The sequence below is a fragment of the Prionailurus bengalensis genome, chromosome D2 (assembly GCF_016509475.1).
Source record: "Prionailurus bengalensis isolate Pbe53 chromosome D2, Fcat_Pben_1.1_paternal_pri, whole genome shotgun sequence".
Classification (NCBI taxonomy): Eukaryota; Metazoa; Chordata; class Mammalia; order Carnivora; family Felidae; genus Prionailurus; species Prionailurus bengalensis.
The window spans coordinates 38936269-38953243 of NC_057351.1; the positions used below are offsets into that span (position 1 = coordinate 38936269).

The window sequence follows — 16975 nt, forward strand, 5'->3', positions numbered from 1 at the left end:
GTTCTGCTTCAGGGCACGAGCACCATGAGAAAGGAGGAGCCATTCCCCAGGACAGAGGGAGGCTCCATCCTGAGCTGGAACCCGGGGAGCATCTGGGCTCCCAGACCCAGCTGGGGTATCATTGAATGACCCGGCTCCTCCTGGGCCAGGAGTAGAGAAGGGGACTACGAACTTCCAGAAAAGGGCCGAGCCACAATTTTAATGAGCCTAGGACACTCTGCTCTAACCTCGTGAATTTCCTTGGGCCAGCATTTTGCTGCCTGACCCCTTCTCAGGAGCCAATTCGGGTCTCAGTTCAAGTCCACCTGACTCCAACGTTCAGCCCCTACCCTCCTCTGGGGCTCCTTGGACCTCTGAGCCCCTGCAGCTGAGACCCACTGCTGTCTGAGCCCTAAACCCGAAGCAAAGACTAGAGTCCAACTATCACTGATGCTCATGGCACAGTGCTTAACAGTTGACACATTCCTCTCTCTCTTGTTCATTTTCCTCTTGAAACAGACCTGGAAACAAGCAGGGTAAGGATTACCATCATATCCTTATTCTCCAGAGGGGAAACTGAGGCTCAGAGAGGTCCGAGAAGACTGGCACAGGCTGGCAGTGGAGGATCCAGGGTGCTCCTAGCCCCGGGCAGTGCCTTCCCCCATCTGGGTCCTTGTTTTCCATTTGGAGAGTGAAGATGTTAGCCGAGATGCTCCCCCAGGGCCCCTATTATTTACTTACCGTGGTCCTCCCATACCTACCAGGCTTTTTTATTTTTTAATTTTTTTTTAACCTTTATTTATTTTTGAGACAGAGAGAGAGCATGAACGGGGGAGGGGCAGAGAAAGAGGGAGACACAGAATCGGAAACAGGCTCCAGGCTCTGAGCCATCAGCACAGAGCCCGACGCGGGGCTTGAACTCACGAACCGCGAGATCATGACCTGAGCCGAAGTCGGACGCTTAACCGACTGAGCCACCCAGGCGCCCCCCTACCAGGCTTTTAAGAAGCCCCCCTCCACATGTGGGGTAAATCCTTCCAGGCGGTAGTTCTCACGTCCCCTCCTCTTCTGTCTTGCCCTTTCACTCATTCATCCTTGCATTACCTATGGAATGGCCCCCATACTATGTTACCTGCAGGTGTGCTCTTAGCATGACTGGGGGAGCAAGGAAGCCAGCAGCCAGCTGCTCTAGTTACTGGAGACCAGACCTGTCAGTCTATGGGGTTGAAGGGACGGTAGTCAGACCCAGTCCTGGTGGAGGGCTGGGACCTGGCCAGACCCTTCGAGTTCCAGTCGTATGGGAAGAGGATCCGATGTATAGAAGCATCTGGAGACAGGGCCAGGCTAGGACCAGGAGGCCTGTGGTCACCACCGGAGGTGTCTCTGCCTGCGTCCTCCTACCATCTTTCACTCTAATACACCTCTCATCTCCACCTTCTTTATCTCTCACCCACCGTCTCTCTTGGTCTCTGTCTGCAGGGTCTGTGGGTGGAGGGGCGCCTATACAAAGGGCGAATGTAGCCTTTTGTTATATTCAAATAGAAACACACGATGCTCATCTTTTGGAGCTAACCGCGTTTCAGCATATTTTCCCTCTCTCTTTTTTCATACTGTTGGAACTCTTACAGAATGGAACCGACCTCCTTTTGCTGGGTCGTGTCTGTCCCTCAGGTCTCTGGCACCGCGGGGGACGCGTTAAGAGCAGCTCACTGGCTGCGCTGACCGCTGGGGCCGGCAGGGGTCGCCCGCGGACAGGCCCGGAGGGGCGGGTGGGGGCGGGGCCGCGAGGCGGGCCCGGCAGATAAAGGCGGCGGCGGGCGGCCCCGGCTGACTCGGCCCCCTGGGCGCGCGTGACTGTCGCAGTTACAGTCTCCGCGGGTACCGCCGCTCTCCCACCCCGACCTGCGGCCGCGATGCTGGCTCTACGCTGCGGCCCCCGCCTGCTCGGCCTGCTCCGGGTCCCGCGCTCCGCGCCGCTGCGCCTCCCCGCGGCCCGCGCCTGCAGCGGCGCCGGCGACCCGTCCCCTTCCTCCCGGAACCCGCTCGTGTACCTGGACGTGGGCGCCGACGGGGAGCCGCTCGGCCGCGTGGTGCTGGAGGTGAGAGCACCAGGCCGGGCCGCGCCGGACTGGGCGTCCGGGATGGTCCCGGAAAGCGCTGGACTTCGGCCCGGCTCCGTGCCTGACTCGCTGGGTGACCTTGCCCCCTACACCCGGGCTCTGGGCCTCAGTTTCCCCATCCCTAGCAAGGCGCATCAGATTGGTCTCTTCCGGTCTCCCCTCGGAGGCGGAAGTGGGGGGGACACGTGTGGAGGTGAAAGCTCAAGGTCAGGTGGTAGACTGGGAGAGTCGGGCCTTGCTGGCTCGTCCTGGGGTAGGGGAGAGGTCCTGAGACTTTGCAGGGTCAGCTCCCAGATCCGAAGCTCAGAGGTGGGTGCCGGGGTGCTCCCGGGACCGGGCTGCGTGCGGGCCGGGTGCTCACGTGGCTGCCCTTGCTTAACGCCTAGCCCGCTGCCCCGCCCCCTCGGTGGGGCTCGCCCCCTGCGGAGCGCCGGGAAGGGAGCCGAGGTGGTTTCCGGGCGGCCCGCCTCCTCTCGTGCGGGGCGGGCCTTAGGCCACCAGGCTGACCCAGGATGGCCTTCCTGCAAGTCGGGGTCAGGGTGCCCAGGGCCCTTCACCCCAGTTCCAACCCCGCCATCCTCCCGAGGGTGGCACTCCTGTCCTGCCCCTGACTCACAAAGAAACAAATAGCGGGGTAGGTAACAGCGGAAGCTCAGGTGTAGCTCAAGCCCGACCCCGTTTTGAACCGAGAGGCCCTCGTTAAGCCTCAGTTTCCTCATCTGGAAAATGGAGAGCACCCTCCTTGCTCCCATTTATTTTAATGGGGTGGCGCCAGGGTGACTCTTGAGGCTGGGAGGCAAGAGGTGGTCTTAGATGGGGCTCTAGCCTACCCTTACCCACCGTCCCACCCCCCTGCCTCTCTAAGGGGCTGGGTTGGCCCCTCTCTGGGCCTGAGGCTTTGATGCTTGGGGCCCAACTGCAGTAGCTCTGCCAGTTCTGCCCCTGGAAGTAGGCCAGGATGGCATCGTCAGCTCTTATAGATTAGGAAACGGAGGCTGCTTCCTCCCGGTTGGGGTTCCGGAAGCAGCTGGCAGAAATGATAGCTGCCTCGGCTGCCTCTTGTGGAGGGCTGGGAGCAAAAGGAATGGAGTGGCCCATGGTGCCCTCTCTGACTCCTTAGCCACTGTGGGGGATGGGTGGAGAGGAGGTTCCTTCCGTCACCTGCCTCTGGACTGACCACCTTCTCTTGTCCCTCTTCTCTCCCCACAGCTGAAGGCAGATGTCGTCCCGAAGACAGCAGGTAAGGTGGGGCTGGGGGTCTTCTGAGTCTGGTCTAGGAGGAGGGAGGGGCCCAGGTGGGTGGGATGGTGAGAGAAGTTGGGACACAGAGACCTCTGACCAGATGGGAGTTCCACAGGAGGCTCAGCTGCTGTGTATCCTGGGCCAGCTTTCTGTCCCTCTCTGAGCCTCAGTGTTAGCCCTGCCCACCTGTCCACTATAGCCTCAGAACCAGTAGAAGGCACAGGTCAACTTCCTCTGGGACAACTTCCTCCCTCCTGGTGGCCAGGGGGACAGGGTAGTGGCTCTGTGGCCCGGGGACTCCCTGCCAGGAGCGTGTGCTCTTGTCACAGGGCTCAGACACTGAGCTTCGAGAAGGAGATGATTTGCCCTGGGTTACACAGCCAGAACAGACTCAGGCGTCCCGGGGTCTTTCCACACCCTGCTCACCTCCTGGGGCAGGAGCGGGGATTTGAAGAGGCACAGGCTAGAAAGAGCTGTGACCCTGCAGTTGAGGCCCGGCTCTTGATCTGCTATTCCTTCAATCCTCAGAGAACTTCAGAGCCCTGTGTACCGGGGAGAAGGGCTTCGGCTACAAAGGCTCCACCTTTCACAGAGTGATTCCGTCCTTCATGTGCCAGGTATGGTGGCCCTGCCTCAGTTCCTCTTTTGTGAGTGGAGGGTGGTAATGGGTCGCCTCGTAGGGTGGTCTTGAGGATTAATGAGGCAGCACCTGCCTGGTGTGTGGAGATACCCAATGGAGAGCGACGAATGACTCTGTCGGCCTGTTTTCTCACCCTGACACAGCAGAGCCTGTCTGGGCTGCCACAGCCCTTCCCTGCCCTGGCAGTGGAGCCACAGGGCAAGAGGCAGGATGGCCTGGCTGGCAGAGTCTGTTGGGGGTGGAGTTGGGGAACCAGCATTGAGGTCCGGATATGCATGGGGGACGGGGGCAGGTAGATCTTCAGGCCTTGGAGGACCAGCGTATTCAGACAGTCTCTGACTGTGTCCCCTTGAGCACTCGGCATAGGAGAGGAGGAGGGAGAAGACAGCAGAGACAAGAACACACAGGTCTGGACTTGGAGCTTCTCTTTCTGGAGAAGGGCATCTTTCTCGGTCAGATGAGTGTTCATTAGTCACCTGTGCCGCCTGTTTTTCAAAAATACCAGTATTGGCTGTATCAGAGGTTTGGGGACAGGTGTGGACAGCAGGAACCTCCCCAGGGGTCCTCTGTTCGGTCAGACCCTGCCAAGACAGGGGTTGATGTGTTGAGGCCAGCAGACCATAGAGGCAGGGGCATGAATGTCATGACCTCTTTGAAGCCCTTCCAGCCCAGAATTCTCTCCCCGGTTCCCTCCACTCCGACCTGGGGCTGTCATCATCTTGTGGCGAGTGGCGGTGGGTTGGGACTGGGTCTGCTGACGTGTTCAATGTGGCGACTGCAGGGATGGTCAAGGAAGCTGTGGCTGGGGGACAGGTCCGGCCAAGCCTGTGGCTTTCTGCTGCAGAGGCTTTCCCAGCTCTGCCTGCAGCGGGCTGTGGATGAAGCGGGAGCTGACGTGGAGGTCCTAAGCCAGGCTGGGCTCTTCCTCTGAATGGCAGCGGGCAGGGGCAGGGACTTGCAAGGCCGGAAGGCTCTCTGAGGCATGAGTTGGGGGCACCGGAAGCTCAAGCCGGGGTTTTGAATCATCCCTCTCTGGGGACACTCTGCTGGCGTTTGTGGATGCTTAGGTCAGGCCGCTCAGGTTATCCCTCTCACCTGAGGATCAGATCTCGAGAAGATAGAGATGTTGGCAGGGAGCCGGGGCTGGGGCTGGCAGCTCTTCTGTGAAGCCTCAGGCAGGCTGTGATGAAGGATGCCAGTCCTAGGGGGACCCCGTCCTGGGTCTCCAGGACTTAGGGGAACCGCTGGGCCTGGTGAGGGGGTGATGCTGGACAGGGAGCGGGGCCTAGCATGTGCCAGCCGCTGCCACTCCCTACAGATCGGACTTGGGAACGGGGACCCCTGGCCACCTCCCTGTCTACCCTCCAAGAGTTGTGGGTAGAAAATTCTGTGTCCCTACAAATCCTCTCAGAGTGGCCATTAGATCCTTTGAGAATCATTTAAAAACTTGCCCAGGTATGGGGCGCCTGGGTGGCGCAGTCGGTTAAGCATCCGACTTCAGCCAGGTCACGATCTTGCGGTCCGGGAGTTCGAGCCCCGCGTTGGGCTCTGGGCTGACGGCTCAGAGCCTGGAGCCTGTTTCCGATTCTGTGTCTCCCTCTCTCTCTGCCCCTCCCCCATTCATGCTCTGTCTCTCTCTGTCCCAAAAATAAATAAACATTGAAAAAATAAATAAATAAATAAAATAAAAACTTGCCCAGGTAAAAAAAAAAAAAAACAAAAAAAAGTGAATCATTTGAAAGGCAAGGTAGTTATGGCAGAACATACTTAAGCTTTATTTTTGCTTGCTTTCCTTGTCGTTTTATTACTCCTTATATCCTTGGATTTTTTTTTTTTTTTCTGACCCCTGCGCCTGAGGGGCTTCTGGCTGGGTGGGCCCGAGGTGCGCCGGGGGCTCTCCCCCCCAACCCCGCAGCGGCATCCCCCTGCCGGCTCTGGGTGGCCGCCGCTCAGAAGGTGCCCTGTGCTTGCAGGCGGGTGACTTCACCAACCACAATGGCACCGGGGGAAAGTCCATCTACGGAAGCCGCTTTCCTGATGAGAACTTCACACTGAAGCACGTGGGACCAGGTGAGTGGCAGCGGCCGTTCCCCAGTCGGAAAGCCCTGCGCTTTGACCAGCCGCCACCACGCCTCCCACGCCTGGGAGGTTTGCCGGCCGACCATTGCTCGCTCCATATCCGGCGACACGCCTCCCTGCCTTCAGCACTCGGGGGTGGGGTGCTGGGTTTTCCTGGAGCTTTTTCATTCTGAGCTCTCAGTTTGAAAAACAAGCCTTTCTTTGAGAAGCAAAACCCAGCCTCGTGTCACGTTGGAGACCCAAGAGGCAGCCTGCGAAAGGCCTGTTCTGACTCCGCCTCTCCTCCCTGTGGCAGCATAGGTGGACAGGCCCTGGGGAGCTGGTCGCCCTCTGGGCCCGCTTCTGCTCTTCCAGCTCCAGGATCTTCAGACTTAAACATCTTCGCCAGGGTGTGAACTGTCCGCTCTTTCGAATGACTTCCCCGGTGAGCCGCCTCCTGGGGCAGCACGGCTCACTCCTGCTTATTTTTGCAGGTGTCCTCTCCATGGCAAATGCAGGCCCCAACACCAACGGCTCCCAGTTCTTCATCTGCACCATAAAGACAGACTGGTGAGTTCCCTGCTCCTGGCTCCTGGGGGGTGGCCTTGCAGCGAGAGGAAGCGTTGTGTGCTTCTGAGGGGAAGGTCGTGTGAGGCCGGACTGTGCCCTGGGACAGTAGGCCTCTCCTGGGCTGTGTGTCTGTATGGGAGAAGGATAAAGTTCATGGAAGGACTAAGGGAGAATTTGGGGTGTTCTTGGAAGTGTGTCTTTATCGGGTTTTCATTGTTGCTGTCAGCTGGGATTTTCTCCATGCGTCGTGCACACACCCACAAAAGGACTTTTACCAAACACGCTTGGGAAAATGCAGCAGAAGTTCTCAGGCCTCAAGATGGCCTGTGGTAGAAGCCTATTTGCTTAGTTTAGCCTGTTGTTTCCCGGTTTCACGTCAGGCTTGGAACGGACCCTGGAGCCCCCTTGCCCACATGCCCATGGATTTTAGGGGTGTCTTCCCTGCTGGATTACCCACCACCTAATAAGTTTCTCTGCCCAAAGCCCGCCTGTGTCCCAGCCCTGAGGCATATAGGGTCAAGGGAACAATAGCTGGCCTGGAGCTAAGACTTAATAAAGCCCATTTCCTAGGACTTCAGGGAGACCTGAGTGGTGGGTGGATACCAGCTATCTCTAGCCCCCAAGCCGGAAGGGATATAGATGTCCTTCCGGGCTGAGCAGGTCTCTGCTGGCCTTGCCTACTCTTTGCTCCTTCCATGAAACCCCTTCGTTACTGCCCTTGGGGGGTAGCCAGCGGTGGCCTTGCTGGCACTGACCGAGCTCCCTTTTGAATCCTTGGAACTCTCAAATCAAGAGCCTCTCGGGACTTATCTTCACCAGGCTCGTTATCCCAGCTCTTAGCTTGCCACTCGTGACCGTACACGGACCTCTCATTTCGTGGGAGTGGTTCGATAACCCCGTTACCCCCCTGTGCCGGACAAGAATAGTTCACCTTTCATAGGTGAAGTTACCAGGATTCAGGTTAAGTGGCCCAGGGCAACATGGCGTGCGAGGCAGAGCATATGCCCTAGAAGGGAGACCTCCAGTGTATTTTGGGGAGCTCAGCAAGGCTTGATACCGGAGCTTCGAGGGGGTGGGTCCAGATTCTCAGCGCGGGCTCCCTACACAGTTGCTGCCTTTGGTACAGAGTTGCCTGCCCAAGTGACCGCGATGTTGGGTGACACCGCACTACCTCTCGCTCTTACCTGACTCAACTCACAGGTTGGATGGCAAGCATGTTGTGTTTGGCCATGTCAAAGAGGGCATGGATGTCGTGAAGAAAATAGAATCTTTCGGTTCCAGGAGTGGGAAGACGTCCAAGAAGATCGTCATCACAGACTGCGGCCAGTTGAGCTGAGGTGCCATGACCAGGGCGCGAGGCTGGCGGCAGCTGCACGTGCCTGGGCTCCCCTGGGGGCCGCCTCGGGCTCCAGCAGACTTGCCTGTCCTTGTTGAACGCCGCGGTGGGGAATGTCCGATCTCCACGGGGCCCACCGCACTGCTGCCCCAGGGTCCACCCTCCCTCGCCACCCCGTTTCTGGCCATCCATCACAGACGTGATGCCATCAGGCCTTACCCGTGATCCCCCAGCCCACGTTCACCTGTGCCTTGGACATCGGGGGTGCCGAGGGGTTAGCTTCGGGTACAGGTTTCTGCCTTTTCCTTGACTGAGGGGGAAAGGCAGCCGCTGCAAAAGGGCCGCTGTATCTGTTGAACATCCCCTTCTGATTGGAATAATTTAATTAACAAGATTGACTGGAGATGAAGCTGTGACAGCCCTCTAAGCCGTGGTATGACCTCACTTGGTGGCGGAAGCCACAGAACCCCGGAGCTTGGCCTTTGGAACGTAATCGGGGCTTTTGCAAAGGGTCCTCGGCCAAGGCCTTTTATCCCAGCCACTGTGAATCCTGTTGGTTCGCCGCCGCGGTTTCTGAGGAGAGTCCGTGAGGGGAGAAGCAGACAAACCCGGGACAAACCCACTGCGAGCTGTGCCTAGTCAATGAAGTCGGGGAGAGTGGAAATGGCGTGTGCGTGCCTGGTGCTCGGGAAGACCGTCGACGTGTATTTTCTGGAGGGCTTCGATTTTTCTGTGTTTAACAAATCTGATGATGTATATGATACACCTTTGGGGCTTTTATTTGTGTTCACTTTAAATGTGAAAATAAATCCTATTTTCTATAAAAGATCGTCTGGTGTCTGGTGGCTTTAGGAAGCAGCGTTTATCATCACCCCAGCAGCCACGGAGGGTCCCAGCGTCATCCTTATAGATGGCATGGGCTCAGACATGGGCTCTTAGCACCCACGGGCTATCTGCGAGCTCTGGTGTCGCCCCGAACCCCAGCCCCACCTCTTGGCGACCCCGAGTCTGTTTTTCTCTGCTGTATAACGTGGTAACAGTGATGCTGGGCTCACAGAATGGGGAGAGTCGGATGCGATCTGTGTCAAGTGTGTAATGTGGCACCAGGCACATTGCTGTAATAAACACTCTCGCCAGCACGATGACATCGTCCATGTGTCAAAGTCTTAGGGAAGAATCTGTGAAAATGTAAAGCTAGATGTGGACTTCATCATCCTAGATTTGCCATTTAGATGTGGAATTCTAGGTGTTTCTGAAGTCATGGGGATGGCAGATTGGGGGTGAGAGAGAAGGATTAAGAACTCAAACAGCCAGGGATGGAACAGTCTGGATAACAGAATAGTCACATTCCGTTCGCAGCGTGATGGAGTTATTTCGGTTCCTACAGTCTGATGATGTGTGCTCCCTGTCATTCTGAGGTCACAGTGGCTGGAGTTGGGTCGTTTGGAGTCATGGAGGGTTTTCCTGATGTCAGTTTCCATAGTTCGGCTGTGTGTTTTGGGAGCTTAGCTAGCCTAGCAGTGTTTAAACAATTTTCAAGAGCTGTAGGGGCCCTCAGCTGTACAGGGAGACCAGGGATGTGGGCCCCTGAACCCCATTTTCAGGCAGATGGCTTTTTTTTCTTATTGGAGCTCTGCAAGGGGTTTCATTTGAAGGATGGGCTCTTGAGCCAAACAGTATTCGTGATATCAGTGATGATGGTAATAATTGGTCCACAAGCCAGTCCGACATTTTATAAGTGGGTGAACTGAGGCCGTGAGTGGGGTCACGATTCTCCAGGTGACCCTGTGAATCCGCTGACAGAGCAGGGGCTAGAAACTCAGACTTGCCAATCCAGAGGGTTCTCGGTCGGGGGCCTCTCAGAATGCACAGGCCCATTGGTCCTCAGGTGCCCGCATTCAGAGTTCTTTTGACTTCTGAGGTCAAAGCCACAACTTTTTTTGTCCCTGTGGAGCCTCCTCTTGACCTCTGGGGGACTCCAGGGAGGCAAGGGTGTGTCGACAAGTTTGAAAGGCAGGCCCCTTGAGTTGTGACCTGCTGGCCCCATGGTGATTTCTGAGGGGTCTCAGGTCACAGAGCCTGTGGGGCTCATGTTTACTTCACAGAGACTTTCCTTTTCTGTGAGGGGGGAGTGAGCGAATGAGGTGTGTGTGTGCGCGCGCGTGCACACGCGTGCACGCACGTACACGTCCATCCAGAGGAGTCTGGTGTGGGGCCCGGGAGTGGAACGTGAGAATTTCCTAAAACCAGTTTCCTGAAGGTGGGGCCGCTCGCTCAGCTCTCTTGCGAGCACCTTGCCCAAGGGCCCGTGTCTGGTCTTACTGTATAAAGCGGGAGCCTGAGCAACACACAAACAAGATGGTGACTCGCTGACACGTGTCACCCAATGCGTGAACGAAGTGGTGAGTCACACGCGTGCTCTCAGACGTCATCGTGTGATCCCACGGAAGCACAACGTGTTTAATCATCCGCGATGGCATTTTTCTGAGGCAACACATGACAGCTTTTCAAAAGGACTTCACTGAGGTAGAATTCACGGAGAACCAAATTCACACATTTTCAGCGTAAAGCTCGATCGCTTTGGGCAAACGCGCACACCGAACTAAGTCATAGAACGTTCCCATCTCTCCAGAGAGTTGCCCCCCCCCCCCCACCCCGTGCGCCTTCCCAGGCAACCCCTGGATCCCGTCACTGTAGATTAATCCTGCCTATTGCAGGACTTGGTACCTATGGAGTCACGCAAGGCTTACTTTCTGTGCCCGGCTACTTGCGTGGAGCACGCGGGAGAACATGGGAGAATGTAACACACTTCTGGACTCCGGTATGTTGCCCCGTGAAAAGGAATGTCTGTAAATGTTTCCCGGGTCAGGTGAGGCCTAAAGCAATGCTACTGGGAGTGCTGGGGCGCTGGCCAAACACGCAGAGCCCTGGGCCACACCTGAGACCTACTGGATACAAATCTCTGTGGGTGGGACCTAGGAATCGGAATGTTAAAGTAATTCTAAAGTCTGAGAATCTGAGCAGAGGCCAGGGTGGGCAAGATTCAAAAGCAAACCACTAGACCATGAGAGTCATCGGTTACTTCTGGAAATGTTTTTTGCTGGAAGCTCTGGGAATCTGGAGTGAGCCCTCTACTTTAACTCTCAGATGATGAGGTGGGGGTCGCCTGTTCGGCCCAAGCTTTGTGGGCTGCTGTTCCTCCATAATGCTGGCAGAAGGGGCTTCCCGACTTGGCAAGGTGCCTCCTACCCAGCTTGGCAAGGTGCCTCCTAGGGGAGGACCCCTGTGTGGTGGCCCTCAGCTCTTCCTTTGTCATTAGGAGGAGGGTCTGGCGTGGGTGGGTCCAGACTGGAGAATATTTCTCAGTGAGTGGCTTCTGGGAGCCAGAACTCAGCTGGGCGTCCAGGGCCACTGGAACAGGACATGTAGAGAAAGTCTTGTTGCCACTATGCCTCCCAGATCAGTCTCAGCCTTAAGAGGTTGTCCAGAATTATGATGGTATTATTATTATTGTTAGTACAACATTGTAATGGCTAATTTTGTTTCAACTTGTCTGGGCCATGGGATGCCCAGACAGTTGGTCAAACATTATTCTGGGTGTGTCTGTGAGGGTGTTTCTGGAGGGGATTAACACTCCCATTGGTAGACTGAGTAAAGCAGATTGCCCTCCCTGGTGTGGGTGGGCCTCGTCCAATCAGTTGAAGACTAAGACAGAACCAAAGGCTAAGTAAGAGGAACTTGTCCTGCCTAACTGTGCTGGAACGTGAGCCTTCTGCCTCCCAACTGAAATATCTACTCTTCTTGGGGCTCGAGTCTGCTGGCCTGTGGACCAGAGCTTACACATCAGTGCTCTGGGCTTTCAGATCTTCAGACTTGGACTAGAATTACACCCACAGTTCTTCTGGGTCCCCAGCTTGCCAACTGCAGATCTTGGAACTCCTCAGCCCCCATAATTGTGTGAGCCAATTCCTTATAATAAATCTCATTTTTCATATACATACACGTGCCCGCGCGCGCACACACACACACACACACATGCTGTTGGTTCAGTTTCTCCAAAGAATCCTGACTCTTCTACTTATAAAACCAAAATACACTTGTGAAAATTCAAATGTTACATAATTATAGAATATAAAGAAATTATTTTAAGTTTTATTTATTTAATGTCTACACTCAACGTGGGGCTTGAACTCACGACCCCGAGATCAAGAGTTGCATGCTCTACCAGCTGAGCCAGCCAGGCACCCCTATAATAGAGAGAATTTACATCACCCGTAACCTTATCATATTAATAGTATGGGCTTCTGCATTTGCTTAGGATATAGAACACTGCAGAAACATTCCTGTCCCAACAATAATAAAAAGATGAGTACACTACAAAGACATGATTTTTCTTGAGTTCATCAGAAAGGCAACTAGGTAATCTAAGGAGAGAGGACAGCCAGACCATCCTGCCTGTGGCAGAGCGCTGCAAAAAAGATTTGGCCACAAAACCAGTGAGTAAGATGAAATCAGGTAAAAATTTTACTGAGTTGCTAAGACAAAGAAGGACTAGTTTGTCTGGAATGGCTAGGGGCCCTCCACCCAGAGCAAGTTCTCGTTCCCTTCCAGGATCTTTTCCCTAGACCTTCACCGCTCAGGAGAAGGGCCCCTGAGACCCCGCCTTGCTGAGGCGGACCTGCAGTGATCTTCAGCTCCTGGCATGGATCCTTGCTCACTTCCTCAGATATTCTCCTATGAAGCAAAATTCTGAATCCACCAGTGGAAGGGCCGTACTCCCTTCATCTCCAGGGAGAAGTAAAAGCTCACCATGGCTGGGGGAAAGGTAGAAGAAAAAAATATCCCATAACCCTCTGGGAGTGGCAAGAAACCATCCAGGGCCCAAGAACCCATACTGGTTAGCAAGCAGAAATCAGCTACCACTGGGAAGGAACAAACACACACCCAAGACATGCCTAAGACTGAAGCCAGACCGGGATAACAGCATTCCTGGCCCCACTCCAAGTATAGTCTACTGCTAGGGGAGGAGGAAAGGCATGGAGAGAGATAACCTTCTGTGTTGCACAAAGCTGGAAGTGGAGTACGAGCACGGAGGAAAACCCTTCTGCACCTTCTGCACCCCTGCTTCGCCACAAGCAGAGTTGGCCCCCAGTACAGGAACCTGCACCTGTGGGGCCCCAAAGGTAAGAACAGCAACAACAAAACCTAGGCCCAGCTCAACTCCGGACGACATCCACTAATGTCCCACAATAGACTTGAACCAAGAAGCCACATGGCCACTTCCCAGAGTGCACACTATACTGCTGTATCCTCTATCGCACGAAGAATGTGCATCATTCAAGGCAAAGACGCTGTTAATAAACAAAGCAGTCGATAGAACCAGGCTCAGATATAACCGTCCCAGATGGGAACATTGAAACAACTGTGATTAATATGTTAAAAGTATCTAGTGGGAAAGATGGACAACATGAACAGATGGGAACCAATTTTAGCAGAGAGAAATTGTAAGAAAGAGTTTAGTGGTGATACTACAAGAAAAAAATATATACCAAAAATGATACCCAAAACGGAGAAGTCCTTCGGTGAGCTCCATGGTAAACTCAGCACAGTTGAGGAATATATCTGATTTGCTGAAGGATTATACATATGACGCTCAAAGTACAGTCAACAAAAGAAGAAACAGATAAATTGGACTTCACCAAAATTAAGATGAAAAATGTTTGTGCTGCAGAGAACACCATCACGAAAGTGAAAAACAAACCACATGAGGGGAGAAAATGATGACTGATGCTAGCGTGTAAAATAATCCAGCTGCATCTATAAAGAAACTCAACACCCCCCAAAAAACGAATAATCCAGTGAAGAAATGGGCAAAAGGCATGAATAGACACTTCTCCAAAGAAGACATCCAAATGGCTAACAGACACATGAAAAAATGTTCAATATCACTGATCATCAGGGAAATACAAATTAAAACCACAATGAGATACCACCTCACACCAGGCAGAATGGCTAACATTAACAACTCAGGCAACAACAGATGTTGGCGAGGATGCGGAGAAAGGGGATCTCTTTTGCACTGTTGGTGGGAATGCAAGCTGGTGCAGCCACTCTGGAAAACAGCATGGAGGCTCCTCAAAAAACTAAAAATAGAACTACCCTACGACCCAGCAATTACACTACCAGGCATTTATCCAAGGAATACAGTTATGCTGTTTCGAAGGGACATGTGCATCCCCATGTTTATAGCAGCACTATCAACAACAGCCAAAGTATGGAAAGAGCCCAAATGTCCAACGATAGATGAATGGATAAAGAAGATGTGGTATACATATACAATGGAGTTTTACTCAGCAATCAAAAAGAATGAAATCTTGCCATTTGCAACAACATGGATGGAACTAGAGGGTATTATGCCAAGTGAAATTAGCCAGTCAGAGAGAGACTAATATCATATGACTTCACTCATATGAGGAATTTAAGAGACAAAACAGATGAACATAAGGGAAGGGAAGCAAAAATAATATAAAAACAAGGAGGGGGACTAAATGGAAGAGTCTCTTAAATACAGAGAACAAACTGAGGGTTGCTGGAGGGGTTGTGGGTGGGGGGATGGGCTAAATGAGTAAGGGGCATTAGGGAGGACACTTGTTGGGTTGAGCAGTGGGTGTTATACATAGGGGATGAATCACTGGAATCTACTCCTGAAATCATCATAGCACTATATGCTAACTAACTTGGATGTAAATTAAAAAATTAATTAATTAAAAAATAGTCCAGCTGCTTTAGAACACAGTCTGGCAGTTCCTCAGATGGCCACACACACGAGTTAACGTATGACCCAGCAATTCCATTCCTTGGTATGTACCCAAGAGAAATGAATGTCTACACAACTTTTATGCAAATGCGTAGAGTAGCATTACTGATAACAGTCCAAAGGTGGAAAGAACCCAATTGTTCATCAGTGAGCAAATGGATAAAAAGTGGTATATCCACACAGTGGAATATTATTTGGCTATAAAAAAGGGATGAAATGCTGATACATGCTACGACCTGAGTGAACCTTGGAAATATTCTACTCCGTGAGAGAAGCCAGTCACAAAACACCACAAACCGTGTGATTTCATTCGTACGAAATGTCCAGAACAGGAAAATCTATAGATACAGAAAGAGATTAGTGTTTGCGTAAGCTGAAGGGGTAGGTGGGGGCATGGGGGGTAAGTGGGCAATAGGTAAAGTGTATGAGGTTTCTTAATGGGATGATGGAAATCTTCTAAAATGAACTGTTCTGGTGGCTGCATGTATCTGTGCATATACTAAAAACCATTGACTTGTACCCTTTAAATGGATGGGTTGTAGGACGTGTGAACCATAGCTCAATAAATATGCCTAAAAAGTATGGTGCTTGCTTTGACAGCACATATAATATGCTTAAAAATATGTATTAGCAAAGTCTCACAATTCTTTGGGTGTAAAATCTGTTTTCTCCGGAGTCCTCTTGTTCCTCTGGAAAATGCTGAGATTTGACCTAGTTATGGGAGAGGTGGTGGTGAGTCTTGGGCACTGCCTTTCAAAGCATCTGCCCCAGTGAAGTTGTCACAGTGTCTGAGCAAAGAAGCCTGTTCCTCTCTGACACAGAAGGGCAAGGTACTTCCACTGGCAAGGGAAGGATGGAATGACATGAGGGTTCAAGTTGTTAGTTTTATTTGGATCCAACCAGATGTCCCTGTTACACATTTCAGGATCCCATTCTTTCCCTTTCACATGAAAAGCTTAGTCAGACTATGAATTTAAATGATGTAATTCGGCAATCTACACAATTCGATTTTTGTTTGACTTTAAGGGATTATAATCCAGTGTCTGTAAGAAATGAGAGAATCTTTTTAGGGTGGTTATGGAAGCTTTCTGGTTCTTGACCAGAACTTAAGCTGAGAATTTGGCATTTTCTTTTGGTAAACCATCAAGCATGCTCCAAAGAATTCATCCCACATCCCAACAGTCAAGTGGGGCAGCCACCTGGCCTCCCAAGGCACAGGCTTCTCTTGTTACTTAATCACAGGAGATAACGTGATTAATTGTGATGTCACTGCATGCCATGCATTACCAGCATCCCATTTCCCGTTGGCATGCAGGTAGTTCAGCACTGCCTTCAACCCCAAGGGCACAGCCAAACAAATCTCTAAATCCCATTTTTGTGGGGTTATCTCTTAGGACCGCTGCCATGTTAATTCTATACTGGTCAGGGTCCAAACAGGATACAGAAACAACACACTAATTCTAACAGGGAAAGCTGAATGTAAAATTTACATACTGACACAAAAATAGACACATAGATCAATGCATTAGAGAGTCCAGAAATAGACCCACACTTTTATGGTCAATTAATCTATGACAAAGGAAGCAAGAATATACAACCGGGAAAAGACAGTCTTTTTAATAAATGGTTCTGGGAAAACTGGATAGCTACGTGCAAAAGAATGAAGCTGGACCACTTTCTTACACCATACACAAAAGTAAAATGAATTAAAGACCTAAATGTGAGACCTGAAACCATAAAACTTCTAGAAGAATACATAGGTGGTACTTTCTTTGACATTAGCCATAGAAACATTTTTCTAGATGTCTCCCGAGGCAAGGGAAACAAAGCAAAATTAAACTATTGGGGCTACACCTAAATAAAATACTTTTGCACAGCAAAGGAAACTGTCAACAAGACAAAAGGCAGCCTACTGAACGGGAGAAGATATTTGCAAATGACATTTCCAATAAGGGGTTAGTTTCCAAAATATATAAAGAACTTATACAACTCAACACCTAAAAACATAATCCAATTTAAAAATGGGGACAGGATCTAAATAGACATTTTTCCAAAGAAGACATACAGATAATCAACAGACACATGAAAAGATGCTCAACATCACTAATCATCAGAGAAATGCAAATCAAAACCACAATGAGATATCATCTCACACCTGTCAGAATGGCTAAAATCAAAAACATGAGACACAACAAGCGTTGACAAGGGTGTGG

The 16975-nt window shown here is 52.0% G+C and overlaps 1 protein-coding gene across 6 annotated transcripts; it reads left to right on the forward strand.

Annotated features, from left to right (window-relative positions):
• Positions 1 to 1746: 1746 nt before the first annotated feature.
• Positions 1747 to 8771, forward strand: PPIF (peptidylprolyl isomerase F). Of its 6 annotated transcripts, none has more exons than XM_043596703.1 (6): positions 1747 to 2078; positions 3309 to 3339; positions 3870 to 3958; positions 5955 to 6051; positions 6534 to 6609; positions 7810 to 8771. In XM_043596703.1, exons 1-6 carry the CDS (start codon positions 1893 to 1895, stop codon positions 7943 to 7945), a joined length of 615 nt encoding a protein of 204 aa, XP_043452638.1. In that variant the 5' UTR covers positions 1747 to 1892; the 3' UTR covers positions 7946 to 8771. The 6 variants fall into 6 exon arrangements, with proteins under 6 accessions (XP_043452638.1, XP_043452639.1, XP_043452635.1 ...); XM_043596704.1 differs by having other exon boundaries at positions 1752 to 2078; positions 7891 to 8771; XM_043596700.1 differs by having other exon boundaries at positions 1771 to 2078; positions 6449 to 6609.
• The last annotated feature ends 8204 nt before the right edge of the window (positions 8772 to 16975 follow it).